The sequence below is a fragment of the Phyllopteryx taeniolatus genome, chromosome 19 (assembly GCF_024500385.1).
Source record: "Phyllopteryx taeniolatus isolate TA_2022b chromosome 19, UOR_Ptae_1.2, whole genome shotgun sequence".
NCBI lineage: Eukaryota > Metazoa > Chordata > Actinopteri > Syngnathiformes > Syngnathidae > Phyllopteryx > Phyllopteryx taeniolatus.
The window spans coordinates 992439-1010000 of NC_084520.1; the positions used below are offsets into that span (position 1 = coordinate 992439).

At 40.7% G+C, this 17562-nt stretch overlaps 1 protein-coding gene across 6 annotated transcripts in view; it reads left to right on the forward strand.

Annotated features, from left to right (window-relative positions):
* The first annotated feature begins 1672 nt into the window (after positions 1-1672).
* exoc6 (exocyst complex component 6) overlaps positions 1673-17562 on the forward strand; it is a 46203-nt gene continuing 30313 nt past the window's right edge. For 4 of the 6 annotated variants that reach the window (XR_009785616.1, XM_061755713.1, XM_061755715.1 and 1 more), the window contains exons 1-5: positions 1673-1853; positions 7882-8053; positions 12947-12994; positions 14179-14269; positions 17243-17288. Coding sequence is in view for 5 of the 6 variants with exons in the window: in XM_061755713.1 (XP_061611697.1) it covers positions 1726-1853; positions 7882-8053; positions 12947-12994; positions 14179-14269; positions 17243-17288 (485 nt within the window). In the remaining variant the exon portion in view is untranslated. Of the gene's footprint in view, positions 1854-3621; positions 3805-7881; positions 8054-12946; positions 12995-14178; positions 14270-17242; positions 17289-17562 lie in introns of those variants that run through there. The other 2 variants (XM_061755716.1, XM_061755718.1) reach the window with 2 other exon arrangements.

A 17562-nucleotide genomic window follows, 5' to 3' on the forward strand; every position in this document is an offset into this window, starting at 1 on the left:
CCTCGGACCACAGAACACTTTTCCACTTTGCATCAGTCCATCTTGGAGTCTTGAGGTCGGGCCCAGAGAAGCCGGCAGCGTTTCTGGGTGTTGTTGATGAATCGCTTTTGCTTTGCATAGTCGAGTTTCAAGTTGCACTTCCGGATGTAGCGCCAAACTGTATTTACTGACATTAGTTTTCTGAAGTGTTCCTGAGCCCACGTGATGATATCCTTTTCACATTGATGTTGGTTTTTGATGCAGTGCCGCCTGAGGGATCGAAGGTCACGGGCATTCAATGTTGGTTTTCGGCCTGCATGTAAATGTTTTGGGCTACGCCCTTGTGTGCACTTGCACGCGTGCTTATTGTTACCTGTGGGGATAAAGTGGTTGGGGTTTTGATGTGCAGGATTCCGCGACCTCTTGGATGTAATGTGGATTAAGACCAGTTGATAAAGTAGTCTGATAATTGTGAAAGTCTTCATGAAATCTTTTGACCTTTTGAAGTGATGAAGAAGAATATTATCTTTGTGTAGATTGCAAGTGGTGCAAAAGGTTTTTTAATGTAAACAGGACATCAATTGTTCATTTGCTAGGCAACTATAAATGCTCGAAATGCTTTCGCAGTTTAACCATGCTACATTCGTATACTGAAAAACAGAGTAACATTTAGTTGAATGTCTTCATCTAAATAAACTACTGTACGCACTACAAGTCATGAATAACTTCCAAGAACTTACACACACGCACACACAACTTGTGCACACACATGCTGTAAAACTACACGATGTACATTCAAAAATATATATATTTAATTGTCTAATATTCCAAATAACAGACCATGCGTTCTTATTAGCCAGGCGCTAACCCTTCCGAGGTTGATAAAATGCACTCCTTTATCATCGTATCATTACTGTCGGCAGCTGCACCAGAGAACATCTTTCTATACAAAAGGCGATATAAGCATTTTTCTTCTATTTGTCATCTTACTGCTTTATATATATATATATATACATATATATATATATATATACAGTACTACATCCCAAATGTCCAACCATCCCCTCCGTTCTTTAACTTGATGTGTCCATTCCTGCAGCTCTGGCACATTTTCAATGCTGCTGTGAGTGTGCTTTCTGTGTGTGCGTGTGGGGTGGGGGCAGGGGGGGGGGGGGGGGGGGGGGGGTTGGTGTTGACCCACTTCTTGTTTTTGGTGAAGTAATAAGGAAACTCATAGTCAGTGCTTTTGTAAAGACACACTATAGCTCCACTTTCAATTGACCAATCCATTTCAACAAGAATGGAAGGAAATAGAAAGTGTTTGTGTAAGCTGGTCAGGGCCTCCTATTTCACAAATGCTTTACAGTTCCGCAACAGCCATTGAGCGGCAATATTTTAAAAAAAGAAAGGCCCACTTACAGACGCATACGGTCGCATACGCAACGTTATGCTTGATTACTTTCTGACATCTCACAGAAGCCCAGCGAGCACGGCTGTGACAAATAAGTGGTGGTGGTCTAATAAATTTGCCCAAGACTGTAAATGCGAACTTGGTCTAAATATATGATTTAGTATAGTTTTATTGAACTCAAAGTTCACTGAGTCACAAGGTTTCTTTTTTTCTTGTTGGTCATTTTCTGCTGACTTTGGCAGGTGACTAAGAGTTCACCACACATTCAAACTCATACACAGTTCGAGTGGCGCTGACATTTTGCAGTCACACACTAAGAGAGCCGCAATTAAGGAATGCATAGTCAAAGGGTCCACGGCACTCCTCATCAAAGAGGAGTGGATAACGAAGAAGGGGAAAAGGTTTTTGGAAATATTTTAGCAGAATTAGAATCTGTGGATCTTCCCCTGGGAACCACATTAAGGTAAACCAAATGCAACATTGGGAAACAATCTATCGTACACGGCACAGTTGGTTAAACATTGAGCTGCTTTATATTAGGAACTTAAAGGACTTGTTTTAAGAAACTTGTTTCGTGTATTCAGGGGCAGAATTATATTTGGTCACATTTATGGTGACACTGAAAACTGCAATTTCGCTCAGTCTATCAAGAAAGAAAGGTAATCATATACTGTAATTTCTCGTGTATAATACGCACCCCCAAAGTTGACCTCAAAATTCTGGAAAACCCTTCTACCTATGTATAATGCATTTTTACAATGCATGATTTTGCTTCTACCCATATGATCAAAACATGAAGTATTGTTTAATTTTCTTAGTTTTTTAAAATAATTATTCTGAAGTTAAGCACTTTATTGGAACACAAAATCCTTTTTTTTAATTGAGTTGCTCTTATTTTGAAATTCGCTTTTATTTAGTAAATGAGAAAACACACAGTTGTGCTCATATGTTTGATTACCCAGGCAGAATTTGTAAGATGGGTGCAATTCTTTAAAGAAAAGATGAAGGACCAGGCGAAACACATTTAATTTTAGTTTAATGGCATTCAAATGAAACGGTCAAGCATTTCAGAAAAGCATTATCATTAAACAAAACATAACCATAAAGAAATTAATGATGGTTGTTGTTCATACATAAGTCATAATGAAAAAAACAAAAACTCTATTTTGCAAATTCTGCCAGGGTATGTACATTTACAAGCATAACTGTACATATATCAAATCAAAGTGTAGGTTACACCTTTTTTATAACCACTCGGTGGCGGTAGCATTTTGGAATGAAAGTGTACAGATTTTCTATAACCACTAGATGGCGGCATAAATTGATAAAATGTGAAAGTTTTTTTCATTTGCCCCTATACCTATGTATAATGCACACTATTGACTTTTGACAATTTTTGGGAAAAAATAATGCGTGTTATACACGAAATTACGGTATATATATATATATATATATATATATGTGTGTATGTTATTTCTATAAATATCATCATTTTGTTAGATTCGAATTTTTAATTACATTTCAAAATAAAATGCTTGAACTTTGAAACCCATTACTTATGCAGCTAATGTGCAAATATAAGTACAATACACCTAACAGTACATTTTTGATTACAAAATAAAATAAAATAAACAAAATAATAATAATTCAAAATCCTGATTTCATTTGGTAAGCATTTGAAAGATATGAAAGCACAACCCTTGGACTCCAAAGCAACAAATAGGTAAAGGTTTGTTGCTTTAGTTTTTATATACGAGGAAAACAGTGCTGGGGATTAACTAATGACATGTAACGAGATTATGTAATTTATTACAAAATCTATGTAATTGTAATAATTACATTACATTAGCGATATTGTTTAATTGTGGCATGGCATCATCTTTTCCACATGCTATACACATAATGCAACAAATACATTTTTTATGATGTATTGACAGTACATTTCATCATGTTTTGTCATAAATTTACTATTTGTGTAAAGAACAAATATGTGGTTCATTCCTAAATAATGGTTTTAATCCACTTTTTTTCGAGGAAATATCCATGGGTCCTGTTGATGCATTCCTTCAAAATTAAGAAAAATAATTCAAATGTAATTGGTTACATTAATTTGAGAAAGTAATTGAAATAGTTACACTACTATAACATTTTCAACAGGATTTTAACACAACTAGTGAATTATTAGGCGCGCACATCATATGTAAAAACGTATATAAACAGTGTCCAATAGATAAAGGCAAAGACGGAGCGAGCGCGCCCTCCAGAGGCCAGCCCCTGCAGCTGCAGTGATGGACAGCCAAAATAACACACATAATCATGGCGGAGAATGAAACCATGGAGTGCATAACGGAGCACGAGCGGATTCTACAGGAAATTGAGAGCACGGATACGGCTTGCGTTGGCCCCACGCTTCGGTAAGAAAGATATGTTTTTGAGGGAGCCAATACGATTCGCGGCGTCGGCGAATGTGTTTCTTTCACCTATTGTACCTTTTGTTCGCTGTACGATCATTTATCGTCAGCTATCTTAGCAACCGCTAGGCTAGTAGCAGTTTTAGCTAAACGGGCTCTATGTTGTTCAAAACCAATAAGGTAAGCGGGCTCACGTCGACCAGTATTTGGGGGGTGAACAGTTTTCGTATTCAAGGAAAACGCCGCTCCGTGGACATTTGCAGGTTTTGATATTGACCGCTGACCTGTCAAAAATGTAAACATGAATTGTGGGTGCGGCTATTGCTATTTGAATCATGTCACTGTTCTCAGCTAGCGGTTGAAACATTCATCTACGTAATGACCCAATTTACTACTGAGAACCGGTTTAATATAGCAGCCTTGTTTTGATATAAGTCACAGATTAAATTGCTGAATAATGTAATTGCTCTTTTAAATTAGCCGTCAACTAGCTGCCATGCCTATGAAGTTAAATACATGCATACCATTTGTAAGTGTTGATAAACTGTGTTTGGCTTCAACTGACTACAGTGGGTACGGAAAGTATTCAGACCCCCTTAATTTTTCCCCCCACTCTTTGTCATATTGCAGCCATTTGCTAAAATCATTAAAGTTCATTTGCCCACCCCATTAATGTACACACAGCACCCCATATTACAGGGGGGAAACATAATTGTAGATTTCTTTGTTGTGTGGAGAAAAGCAGGCACTGCTCATCACCTGTCCAATACAGTCCCAACAGTGAAGTATGGCGTATTTTGTAATTCGTTTTTTATTTTTTATTTTCTGTCAATATGGGCTGCTGTGTGTACATTAATGAGGAAATAATGAACTTCAATGATTTTGGCTGCAATATAACACAGTGCAAAATTCAAGGGGGTCTGAATACTTTCCGTACCCACTCTATATAAGGGGTAAAGATTTACAGGATACTTAACATCCACTTGTAACAGTGGTTGAAATACCTTACAGCAAGCTAGCTGTTAATTTGTGTACATGTTCGGCTTGTCACCCGGGATTTCACGGGACAAGGCTCCATCAATATTTCCCTCAACTTGACCATTCCCCTTTGCAGAGAGAAACAACCCCAAAGCATAGTGCTTCCACCTCCATGCTTGACGCTGGGGATGGTGTTCTTGGGGGTCATAGTCTGAATTCCTCTTCCTCCACAGACCGGCGATGGAAACCCGCGCACCGGAGCTCACCCTCCATCGCCGGTCTGCTGGTCGTGTGGCGGCGTCTCCAAAGCGACGTAGAGCAATGCTATAAACTAGATGATGTGCAAGTTATGTGGGGGGCCTTTCAAAACGGACGACACTGTGTTTATTCATTTGAAGAAGTACCACCTAAGTGATTGTGGAAAGCATCAAAATGCAAACGCTGTGAAGATATACTTTCAGTATATTTTAAAAAATTTAATAAAAAAAAAAAAATGCAAATAGTGTATACTGTAATTGATTTTCCCAAGTCAACGTGTACCCAACCGAACTGAAAACCATGACCACAAAACTGAGATACGTACCGAATGGTGGATTTTGTGAACCCTTCCGCCCCTACTAACGAGTTAAATCCGGAGTACGTTCTGAAGGTGAGCGGACCGTCTGTGGGAGTCAGTTCTTTATCGTCGGTAGAGGATCAAATACTTATTTCATTTAATGGGATTTATTTTTTTTAAATGTGATTTTTCCGGATTTTCTCAGATGTTCTGTCTCTCACTGCTAACTGTTAACTTCAATTTAAATTATAGATCGCTCATGTCTTTGTCAGTGGGTGAACTTACAAAATCAGTGAAAGAATAATTATTTTCTCCACTTTATCTGCTTGTTTGACTCTACGACTACTTTTTCGCCTCTTTTGTTCTTCATATCTTTTCCCCATTTAATGTGGTGTAACATTATTTGACAGTGTCACAGGTCACACTGGCACATAATGGATGGGATGCAGTTTTGCCCCTATTTCTTCCCTGAGAAATAGTGTTGAGAGAATACGATTGAGGCGCACCTCAGTTTCTACAAATGTAGCATTTCATTACACCGGCACTAGATGGTGCTGTAACTATAGAAGACAATGTTAGTCCTGTTGCCTCAAGTTTGAATAGCCACAGTCCTTTTTCTAAACCTGCCTACATTTTGAACCAACCAACCCATCCTTTATGATGGTCTTTTCGAGTTTAGTTGGATTGTAAAGGACACTTGCCTTGACGTTGTAATATTCCTTTGGTAGTGGAGTGTAAAATATGTTTACAGCATCTCCTATTCCCAGTTGGTTTCTCGTCGCAGCACTAATCATGGTCAAACACGCACTTTTTGGGATCAAACACGATCAGGGTGTTGATGATGAGGCTGTAAACATATTCAATATTGATTCAATTACGATTCATTCATAGGGTTATAATTTGAATCGAATACCAATGATCTATGCATGCATCTCGAATCAATATTTTTTTCTTACTGTGTAGTTGGTCTATATTCTATAATTAAAGTACACATGGACAAAATGTCCGTACTCTTCTGTTAATGAAAGAAAAACCCGCAGTGGTGCCACAAAAAAACATTTGACATATATTTTTTAAAATGAAAATTAACCAATCAAAATCAGACATTGATTTTGAAGTGTGGTTCAACATAATTGAAAAAAACCCTCATGAATCAGGCCTGGACAAAAATGCACAACCTTTTGAGGCAATCCCTGCAATCAACCAGTTTTTGTAACTTCTGCACCTCTCGGCATATATTCGGTCCCACTCTTCATTGGCAAACTGCTCCAGTTGTCTCAGGTTTGAAGGGTGCTTTCTCCAGAAGGCATGTTTCATCTCCTTCCACAGATATTCAATAGGATTTAGATCAGGGCTCATAGACGATCACTTCAGAACAGTCCAATGTTTCGCTCTTAGCCATTCGTGGGTGGTGGTAGCTGTATTTTGGGTTATTATCCTTTTGCAAGACCCACGACCTGCGACTGAGACCAAGCTTTCTGACACTGTGCAGCACATTTCTCGAGAGAATACCTTGATAGTGTTGAGTTTTCATTGTACCCTGCACAGATTCAAGACACCCAGAATGCCAGATGTAGCAAATCAGCCCCAGAACATAACCTCCTCCATATTTTACAGGAGGGACAGTGTTCTTTTCTTGCTATGCTTCATTTTTGCATCTGTGAACACAGAGCTGATGGGCCTGGGAAAAAGTTCCAGTTTTGTCTCGTCTGTCCACAGGACATTCTCCCAGAAGCTTTGTGGCATGCAAATTGGCAAATTCCAGTCTCACTTTTCTATGATTTATTTTCAACAGTGATGGCCTCCTCCATTGTCTCCCATGAAGTCCACTTTGACTCAAACGACGACGGGTGGTGTGATTTGACACTGATCTACCTTGACCTTGGAGTTGACCTTTAATGTCTTCAGAGCTTGTTCTGGGCTCTTTTGCTACCATTCGTATTATCCGTTTCTTCAGTTTGTCATCACTTGTTTGCCACGTCCAGGGGGGCTGCCTAGAGTCCGTGGAGCTTAAATATCTGAATATGTGCAACTGTAGTCACAGGAACACCAAGCTAAGGTGCTAACAAAGTAGTGAGGAGTAAGAGTGAATGTTGGTTGCTTAAAGTCATTTTTTGACTCTCCAGTTGAAGTCCACTGTAAAACTAAACTCACATAGCAAAAGGATTCCACCTATTCAATATTCAAATATGGTGGATGACTGGTTAGCACATCTTCCTCACAGTTCCGGGGACCCCGGGTTCAAATCCGGCCTCACCTGTGTGTGGAGTTAGCATGCTCTCCCTGCGCCTGCGTGGGTTTTCTCCGGTTTACTCCCACATCCCAAAAACATGTCTGATGATTGCTGATATCGGATTGATGTCAGTATCGGCCAGAATTCAAGGCTGCAATATCAGTATCGAAAAAGTTGGATCAGGACATCCCTAGCAATGTAGGTCAAACGTATTGGACTATACTGATATCGGTATAACTGCTCTTCATCTTCACAGGTATGGTTAAGATTTTCTGTTCATTTTTTTTGCACCACTGTGATTTTTCTTTGCCAGATCAATCTACGATGACCAGCCAAATGCCCACATGCGCTTCATGGAAAAGCTGGACGCCAGGATAAGGAATCATGACCGTGAGATTGAGAAGATGTGCAATTTCCACCACCAAGGTTTTGTGGATGCCATCACAGAGCTTCTCAAAGTTCGCACTGACGCAGAGAAACTTATGGCAAGTAGACTTTCAGTCGTTGAGTTTATGTTCTGCTCTCTTCCAGGTCATTAGGATCAACTAATTTACAGTGGTTGCGCAAGTGTGGTCACCCTCTTACAAATGAGGATGTAGCTGTGTGCAATGTATTAACCAATCACATTTAAACTCGGGTAAAATGGTAATCGCCACATACTACACGCTCCGTTTAAAATTCCTCTGATTAAATCCAAATCAAATTTTCCTGACGTTTTTGTACTCACATCTTACAGCACAAGCCGTGGTCCACAGAGAGCTTCCACAGCATCAGAGGATCCCATTGTTTAAAGTAATTTCCAGGGCATATAATTTCAATATGTCCTCATCATCAAGTGGAGAAAATATGGCACAACAGTGACATTACCAAGAATTGGTTATCCCTCCAAAATTGATGAAAAGATGATGAGAAAACTGGTTAGGGAGGCTCCCCAGAGGAGAGCTCCAAAAATTTCTGGCAAGTGCCATCTGTTCAGTACATGTGACGACAATCTTGCATCGCCTTCATTTGTCTACGCTATGGGGTTGGACGGCAAGAAGGAAGGAGGCCCTATTTTATCAAGATAAACATCAAAGTCTCATATGAAGTCGCATATGAACCTTTTGGCCGTAAGTCCAAAAGGTATGTTTGCCGCAAACAACACTGCTCATCACCACAAGAACGCCATACTACCAGTGCAGCGTGGTGGTTAACTCAAATCTTGGAGTCAAATATAGAAACACTAATGCATATTAAGTGACGTGTAAAATTACAGATTGATTAAAAATAAATGAATAGTGTTATGAATGTGCTAATATACATACTACAGTGAAACTGGGCATGAGCAAAATAAGTTCATGTCACTTAACTGCTCAATACGACAGTGCACTTAAATAGTGGTAGACTGTACACAAATAACGCAGAGCTCTGTTAAGCATAGTTTATTTTCTACCGAAGCTATTATGTTATCCTGAAGAAGGCTGTACACAGGAGAACATTTTTGCAAAGAAGAGTAGAGTCTGAAAACGTCCTTGTTGAAAGGATTGCATAAAAAGACGACTGGTCAATTGGGTCATGGCTCTCAGCCGTGTGACAGGAGCAGATAGTTCAAAAATCCCCATCCAGAATCGAGAAGTTTGTCACTGAATCTGTGAGAAAGAGCCTGTCACAAGCCATTAAACTCCATGAAAGGCCCAGTGCACCGATGATGGGTTCAGGTCCCTGCTGCCTGGTTAATCTGAATTTGCCTGCCTTTGTCCTTGGAGCTTCATGGACAATGAGCTCATTACAAGGTTGAGCAGCTGCGGGAAGAGTGCTGGAGAGGGAAAAGAGAGGGCATGAAGAGGGGGGCAGATGAAAAGGAGACAAATTGATTTGATGTACCTAAAAATCCATTGATGTCAGTCATCAAAGGGTCAAAATATTCATACACTATTCACATTTTTAATAAATATACAATGGACCCTCGATAGAACGGACTAATAGGGGGGCGGATGGTCGTCCGATATAGCCGGTTACCCGTTGCGTTGAAGCATTTTTTTTTTTTTTAGGCCATTTGCACCCATATTACAGTATAGTACAAAATTATTGTTTTGTAGGTTTTTTGTGTGGCCTAAAACGCCCGGTACAAAGTTTTTGTAAATAAATATTAAAAAAAAAAAAAAAAAAGCTCAAATGTTTGAAAGTTTCACATTTTATCCAAACTTACCACGCCAGTGTGCTTGGTCGTGGTGACATTGTTGGTGACAGTGCTCATCATAGGCCAGTCGCTTTCATGAGCTGCGAGGAAATAGTGTGCTTCCTAGTTCCAAATCGGTTGCCAAAGGTGAACGGCTTGACAAAAAAAAATAATAAAAAAAATGACTCTGCCAAAAATAGCGTGTTCCAGACTCCAGAAACTTGTGTTTTCTATTCCTCAGAGTTAACACTGCCGCTCTACGGCACAATAGACAAAAATGGCACGGGGGGCACGTCTAGTGTTTTTGTACATCTGTGACCCGGAAATACGTTTGTCCCATTCTCTGCGTGCACGCAATTCCGGAACCAACAGACTTTGTCAACGGTAGTTTAAGTGACAAATGGAAACTATTTTTCAGTCACAACGGTCCGTTTTATCCTATATCCATTATCTCGGGGTCCGTTTTATCGAGGTTCTACTGTATGTCAGAACCTGTAGTATGTAGGGAAAAGACAAGTTTGCCACCAAGATTGTTCTTGAGATGGGGCACGCATACCTTCTAGTATAGGGTCTTGCAGTTCAGCTATAATTATAGTTCGTTTTAGTTAGTTTTGCAAAAGTAAATTATTGTTTGAGTTACTTTTTTTTTTTTAAAACATTCAGTTTTTTTATTTTATTTCATTTATGAAAATGTTCCTTCCAAATGTTAGTGCTAGCATTAGCTAGCTACATAAGATTATGTTGCCTTAAAAGTACGTGAACATATCTAAAGATCAAGAGGATGTACTTCCTGTGACTTCTGAGGAAGCACGGCCTGCCACAGGAGCTGTTGAGGCAGTTCTACACCTGTGTTCTTCCATCACAGTCTGGTTTGGCGCTGCTACAAAAAAGGACAAGCTCCGACTGCAGCGGACAATCAAAACTGCTGAAAAGTCTGTACCCCCCCTACCAACCCTTGAGGACTGTCTGTTGTCATACTAGAGCGGCTCCAACTACCAGAGACAAATTCCTTGTGTTTTTTGAACATATTTGGCAAAATAAAGGTGATTCTGAGTCTGAAAACAAAATACAATAATTTGCAAATCATGTTCAACCTATATTTAATTGAATACACTACAAAGACAAGATATTTCATGTTCAAACTAATCAACTTTGTTTTTATCAAATAATCATTAACTTAGAGAATTTTATAGCTGTAACACATTCCAAAAAAGCTGGGACAGGTGGCAAAAAAGAGTGAGAAAATTGAGGAATGCTCATCAAACACGTGTTTGGAATATCCCACAGGTGAACAGGCTCATTGGGAACAGGTGGGTGCCATGATTGGGTAGAAAAGGAGCGTCCCTGAATTGCTCAGTCATTCACAAGCAAAGATGGGGCGAGGTTCACCTCTTTGTGAGCAAGTGCGGGAGAAAATAATCGAACAGTTAAAGGACAACGTTCCTCAACGTACAATTGCAAGGAATTCACTGATTTCATCATCTACAGTCCATAATATCAAAAGGTTCAGAGAATCTGGAGAAATTACTGTAAGTAAGGGGCAAGGCCGAAAACCCAACATCGAATGCCCGTGACCTTCGATCCCTCAGGCGGCACTGCATCAAAAACCGACATCAATGTGTAAAGGATATCGCCACGTGGGCTCAGGAACACTTCAGAAAACCAATGTCAGTAAATACAGTTTGGTGCTACATCCGGAAGTGCAACTTGAAACTTGACTATGCAAAGCAAAAGCCATTTATCAACAACACCCAGAAACGCCGCCGGCTTCTCTGGGCCCGAGCTCATCTAAGATGGACCGATGAAAAGCAGAAAAATGTTCTGTGGTCCGACGAGTCCGCATTTCAAATTGTTTTTGGAAATTGTGGCCATCGTGTCCTCCGGGCCAAAGAGTAAAAGAACCATCCGGACTGTTATGGACGCAAAGTTCAAATGCCAGCATCTGTGATGGTATGGGGCTGTGTTAGTGCCAATGGCTTGGGTAACTTACACATCTGTGAAGGCACCATTAATGCTGAAAGGTACATACTGGTTTTGGAGAAACATATGCTGCCATCCAAGCGACGTCTTTTTCATGGACGCCCCGGCTTATTTCAGCAAGACAATGCCAAACCACATTCTGCACGTGTTACGACAGCGTGGCTTCGTAGCAAAACAGTGTGGGTACAAGACTGGCCTGCCTGCAGTCCAGACCTGTCTCCCTTTGAAAATGTGTGGCGCATTATGAAGTGTAAAATACGACAATGCAGACCCCGGACTGTTGAACAGCTGAAGCTGTACATCGAGCAAGAATGGGAAAGAATTTCACCTACAAAGCTTCAACAATTAGTGTCCTCAGTTCCCAAACGTTTATTGAATGTTGTTCAAAGAAAAGGTGATGTGTAACAGAGTGGTAAACATGACCCTGTCCCCTCTTTTTTGCAACGTGTTGCAGCCATAAAATTCAAAGTTCATGATTATTTGCTAAAAACAATCAAGTTTATCAGTTTGAACATTCAATATCTTGTCTTTGTAGTGTATTAAATTAAATATAGGTTGAACATGATTTGCAAACCATTGTATTCTGTTTTTATTTGTTTAACACAAAAAAAAATGCGAGTTTATTTTGCGGTTATTGATTAAAAAAAAGTACAAACATGTTGTGTTGACTATCCGTGCATATCATTCTCCAGACTTGCATATCAAAGTCCCGGTCAACCGAGCCACGACTGTTCAATAAGCCTTTAAAATGTCACAAAATCGTACATGTGTAATGTCATCGTCCAAAAGCCTGATCAAATGGATAAAATATAATATAAAATATTTGGGTACTCCAGTTTCCTCCCACATCCCAAAAACATGCATGGTAGGTAGGTTCATTGAAGACTCTAAATTGTAGGTGTGGTGTGAATGTGAGTGCGAATAATTGTCTGTTTCTATGTGCCCTGCAATTGGCTGGGGACCAGTTCAGGGTGTACCCCGCCTTTCGCCCGAACATAGCTAGCAAAGCCTCCAGCACATCCGCCACCCTAGTGAGGATAAGCGGTACGGAAAATGGATGCATGGATGGAATAAGTGCCAATGTTCATAGCATTAGCGAGTCCCTTTTAAGGTCTGGTAAAATTAAGAGAATGGCTTTTACAACATTTTGAATATCTTGTTGTGTATTGTAAAAATGTGAAGCATTAAAATAGATTTTCCGATGTTCAGTTTGACTGAACCTGACCCTGTGTTTCTTCAGGGCCAAGTGACGGATACTAATCGAAGACTACAAGAAGCTGGGAGGGAGGTAAGACCATGTGCTCTATGGCTGCTTGTGACACACAAATGTCATCCGCAATTAAATTTTTTTTTTTGAATTTTTCTCTATTGGGTGGGAACCAACCCAGAAAACACTTGCAGGTGGTTTATCCCTGGTTTTTCAATAATTTTTGGGGGTAAAACACACACACACACATATCGTCATCATCATCAGCCATTTTCTTTCCACTGCAGGATGAAGAAGGCCTCTTCTTCACGTTTCCAACAACTACGACATTTTGCAATTTGTTTCCAGTGTATTCCGGTGTGTTTAATGATTTCATCTATCCATCTTTTACTTTTACGACTTCGCCGCGGTCGCTTCGTGTCCAGTGGCATCCAATTGATAGTTTCTGCGGTCCACCTTTTGTCAACTCTTCGGGCAACGTGGCCAGCCCATTTCCATTGAAGGCTTTTTATTTTTTGAAACCGCTATGAAAACCCGCTTGTTCTATCGGCTGTGCTTCACTGAGTTTGATTCCAATTCGTTTGTCCAATATCTTTGCAAAGACTTTATAAATCGCTGAGAGCAGGCTAATTGGCCGATAATTTCTTGGGTCCATTTTATCGCCTGATTCATGTAGCTTCTCCCAATGCAATTTCAATGGACGCTTCCATTTGTTTAGGGGTGGTGCAATCCGTAAATACCCCTTTTTCATTGGACAGGAAGTACTTTTTTGAAGGCCGTGTTTTGTTGTTGTACTGGCATAAAAAAGGAATAGGCCCTAATCTGCCACACTGACCCAATGCGTGTTGGCAGTTGTTCAACTCCCACCTCCGACAGAACTTTGCTCATGTTCCGGGAGAGGCGGGGGACATCGAGTCCCAGTGGACCGTGTTCCGCGCCTCCATTGCCGAGGCGGCCGACCGGAGCTGTGGCCATAAGGTGGTCGGTGCCTGTCGTGGCGGCAATCCCCGAACCCGTTGGTGGATACCAACGGTGAGGGATGCCGTCAAGCTGAAGAAGGGTACGATACGACCGGAGTCAGAGTTTGGTCCGCATATCCGGCAGTAAGTCGGACTCGTTTCCGGTGAGGTGCAGCAACTCGCTTGCCCCAATCTGGCGTCTGTGCATTTTATATAGAACTGAGACCAAAAAAAAAGCATATAAATTCTGGCCTCAACAAGGTGTGTAAAAGTGGTTATTGTTTTATTCTCTTTTCTTACCCTCAGGTGACAGCTCAAACTGGGGAGGTGATTCGCTGTCGCAGCCAGCAGAGGAACATGGCCACAACTGTGGAGAAACTCCAGCTCTGCATACCAGGTAGCACATTCAAATGATGACACAGGGGTCACCAACATGGTGCCCACAGGCATCAGGTAGCCCACAAGGACCACATGAGTTGCCGGGTTGCACTAAAAATAGCTCACCAGAGATGGGACATTGTGCCTCATTCACTAAACGTGCGTATGTACAGAGTTGTGCTTAAATCGTGCATACGCATATGTTCGATGTGCAATTCAGAAGTATGTCGAAAAGACACAAGGAATTTGTGTACAACAACAGACAGCCGTTTTGACAAAACATACTTTTGAGACCTAAAAACATCAAAACACTACAGCGAGTCACTGAGCAATGGAAGGTTACAGTAATGTGGTAATGCTGGCACAATGACAATTGTCCTCTAGCAATTTAGAGCAGTTTGAAATGACTAATCGAGCGATAATCTGGTACAGTGACAATTGTGCATATGGTGATCTTCAAGAAATTTAGGCAGTTTAAAGTGACTAGCAGTGCGATAATCTGGAGCGGTGACAATTGTGCAAATGGTGCAGATAGTTCTCCAGCACATAAGTGGCCAGTATTGGTCAACAACAGATATGAAAATAGTGCACAGTGAATCTGAATGATTCTGTAAAATTCCACTCTTGGTTGTGTTTTTTGTGTGTTTTGAGTTTAAGTAAGCCTCTGTCATCTAGAACTCGTGTTTCATAAAATGTAGCAAACTTTAGATTATGAGACTGATAAAAGGTTTGTACAATTTTGTACATATAAAAAGTGACGTGGTGGCCTTTTACGAGACAAATTAGTTTGATTTTAACGTTAAAGCGTAAATCGAATCAAATTAGAGAATGAGGCACACAAAAAACTACGAGCCAAGAATGAACAAACATTGCTTGTTGTTCAAATACATAGTGGTAAGGAATAAATATAGCACAGCAAAAAAGCGTTTGTAGTTCATAATATTCATGAAATTAATGTTGGAAGTGACGGAAAATATGAGACCTGGTCCAGAAAATGTCTGTGTGAATTGAACAATTTACATCCCATTTTTTTAGAAGCATTGAAAAATACATGCTAGAGATTACCATCTGGATTTAAAAATATATATCTTTCTCACCTAGAAGTTTTTGAGGGGGGCTTGTCAACTATAAATTCAGGAAATGCTTTCCCAAAACTGTAACACGTATACTATAGAAAAATGTCCATGTGGTGATTCAAACTATGCTATGATACATGCTCATCGTCGGTAATGCAAATATCAGTGCTTTATTAAATACACTGGTTAACAAATTAATTCTCAGTCCTTGCCTCAATTGCATTGTTGAAATCAAATGTTGCCGGGCGTGAATCGTTCATCAGGGCGAATTATTCATGTGTCTCTGGTGTGCAGATTTATGAGAACAGTTTCCCAGCACCACCTCTAAGTGTCGCCAAAACACCAAAAGCTGCAGAAACGTGCGTACGCCAGCCATGCAGTTGGCGTGAGGCACCGCCCGTTTCCACGGTCACGTCACTCTTGATACGTCTGAACTTTGCCGTGAAAAAGAACGGACGCCACGTTTTTGTGCGTACGCACCTTTTGTACACGAGGCCCCTGGTCTGCTTGACACATGCAAGGCTTCACTCTGGATATGTTCGTCAGATGGTAGAAGGCAGCTTTAGTCATTGATTTGATATGACTGTTGAAAGTCAGGTAGGAATCCATCAGTACACCAAGGTTTTGGACTTGGTCTTTGGTTTTGAAAGAGAGTAACAGCAATCCTCTTTTCTTGATTGCTAAAGACAACGAACTCAGTTTTGTTGCGGTTTATTTGAAGCAAGTTTCGGCTCATCCAGATATTCATCTGTTTTAGACGGTGACACAACACCTCAATTGAACTGCAGTCATCTGGAGACACTGCTAGGTATAACAGTGTCATCTGCATAGCTATTATAGTCAAAATTAAAGTTCTGAAGAATTTGACCCAAAGGTAGCATATACAGGCTGAACAGGAGGGGTCCAAGAACTGACCCTTCAGGGACCCCATAGGTCATTGCCATTCGATGAGAGTGAACACTTCCAATGGTTACAAAATAACTCCTTTCCACACTGACATCCAACCAGAAGACCAGAATTGACACCTTTCCCGAGTCAGTATTCAACCTTATATCATTCCGCAATTTGATAAGAGCAGATTCCATACTGTGATAAGTTCGGAAACCTGATTGAAATTTGTCAAAAAGTCCATTTAAGTTCAAGAAAATGCTGAGTCTGTACTATTCTGAAGAACAAGTAGGCAATATAGGATTAATTTAGTTTGATCCATCCATCCGTGTTCGGTACTGCTTATCCTCACTAGGGTCGCGGGTGTGCTGGAGCCTATCCCAGCTATCTTCGGGCGAGAGGCGGGGTACACCCTGAACTGGTCACCAGCCAATCGCAGGACACATATAGACAATCACCTTTGCACAATGGTCATTGCACCGGACTATTGCAATACTAGTCATTCGAAGTGCTAGAGGACTCTGCATCTTTTTGCACAATTGTTTTTTTGTCAATGTCTTTATGTCTCCAAAGTGTTCTGTAAATTGACTGTCTGTTGTCGTACTAGAGCGGCTCCAACTACCGGAGACAAATTCCTTGTGTGTTTTGGACATACTTGGCAAATAAAGATGATTCGGATTCTGATCAATTACATGCACACCTATGGGCAATTTAGAGTCGTCAATTAACCTATATTGCATGTTTTTGGAATGTGGGAGGAAACGGGAGTACCCGGAAAAAACCCACGCTAGCACGGGGAGAACATGTGAACTCCACACAGGCGAGGCCGGATTTGAACCCGGGTCTTCAGAACTGTGAGGCAGACGTGCTAACCATTCGTTCACTGTGCTTGACCGTTGAGCCATGGCAGTAGTTTATATCATCGAATTTGTATTCCAATTTTGAATTTATAAGGGTTTATTGAGTGAGAACCTAAAACATGTTGCTCATTTTTTTTTTCCCTCTTCCTTTTTCGTTCTCTCTCGCAGTCCTCCAAATGTACAGCAAACTAAAGGAGCAACTGGAGTCCAAAAGGTATCAATTTTATTCTTACTTGAGTACAATATTTGGCGACTCAACCCACCCCTGTAGCGGGCATCCTCTATTGCTACTCTTACGTTTAAACGTTTGCTCATCAGATCAGGCAGTGTTTTTTTTTTTTGCAGTGGTCTTTTGTATTTTCGCGTTGAGGTGCTGCGGGTCGTGGCTCTGGTTGTGGTCCCAGTGGAACAGCGAAGCACACGTAACTTTGCGCGACAAGAGTTGATCCGCTCGTACCGTAATTTCTCGTGTATAATGCGCACCCATG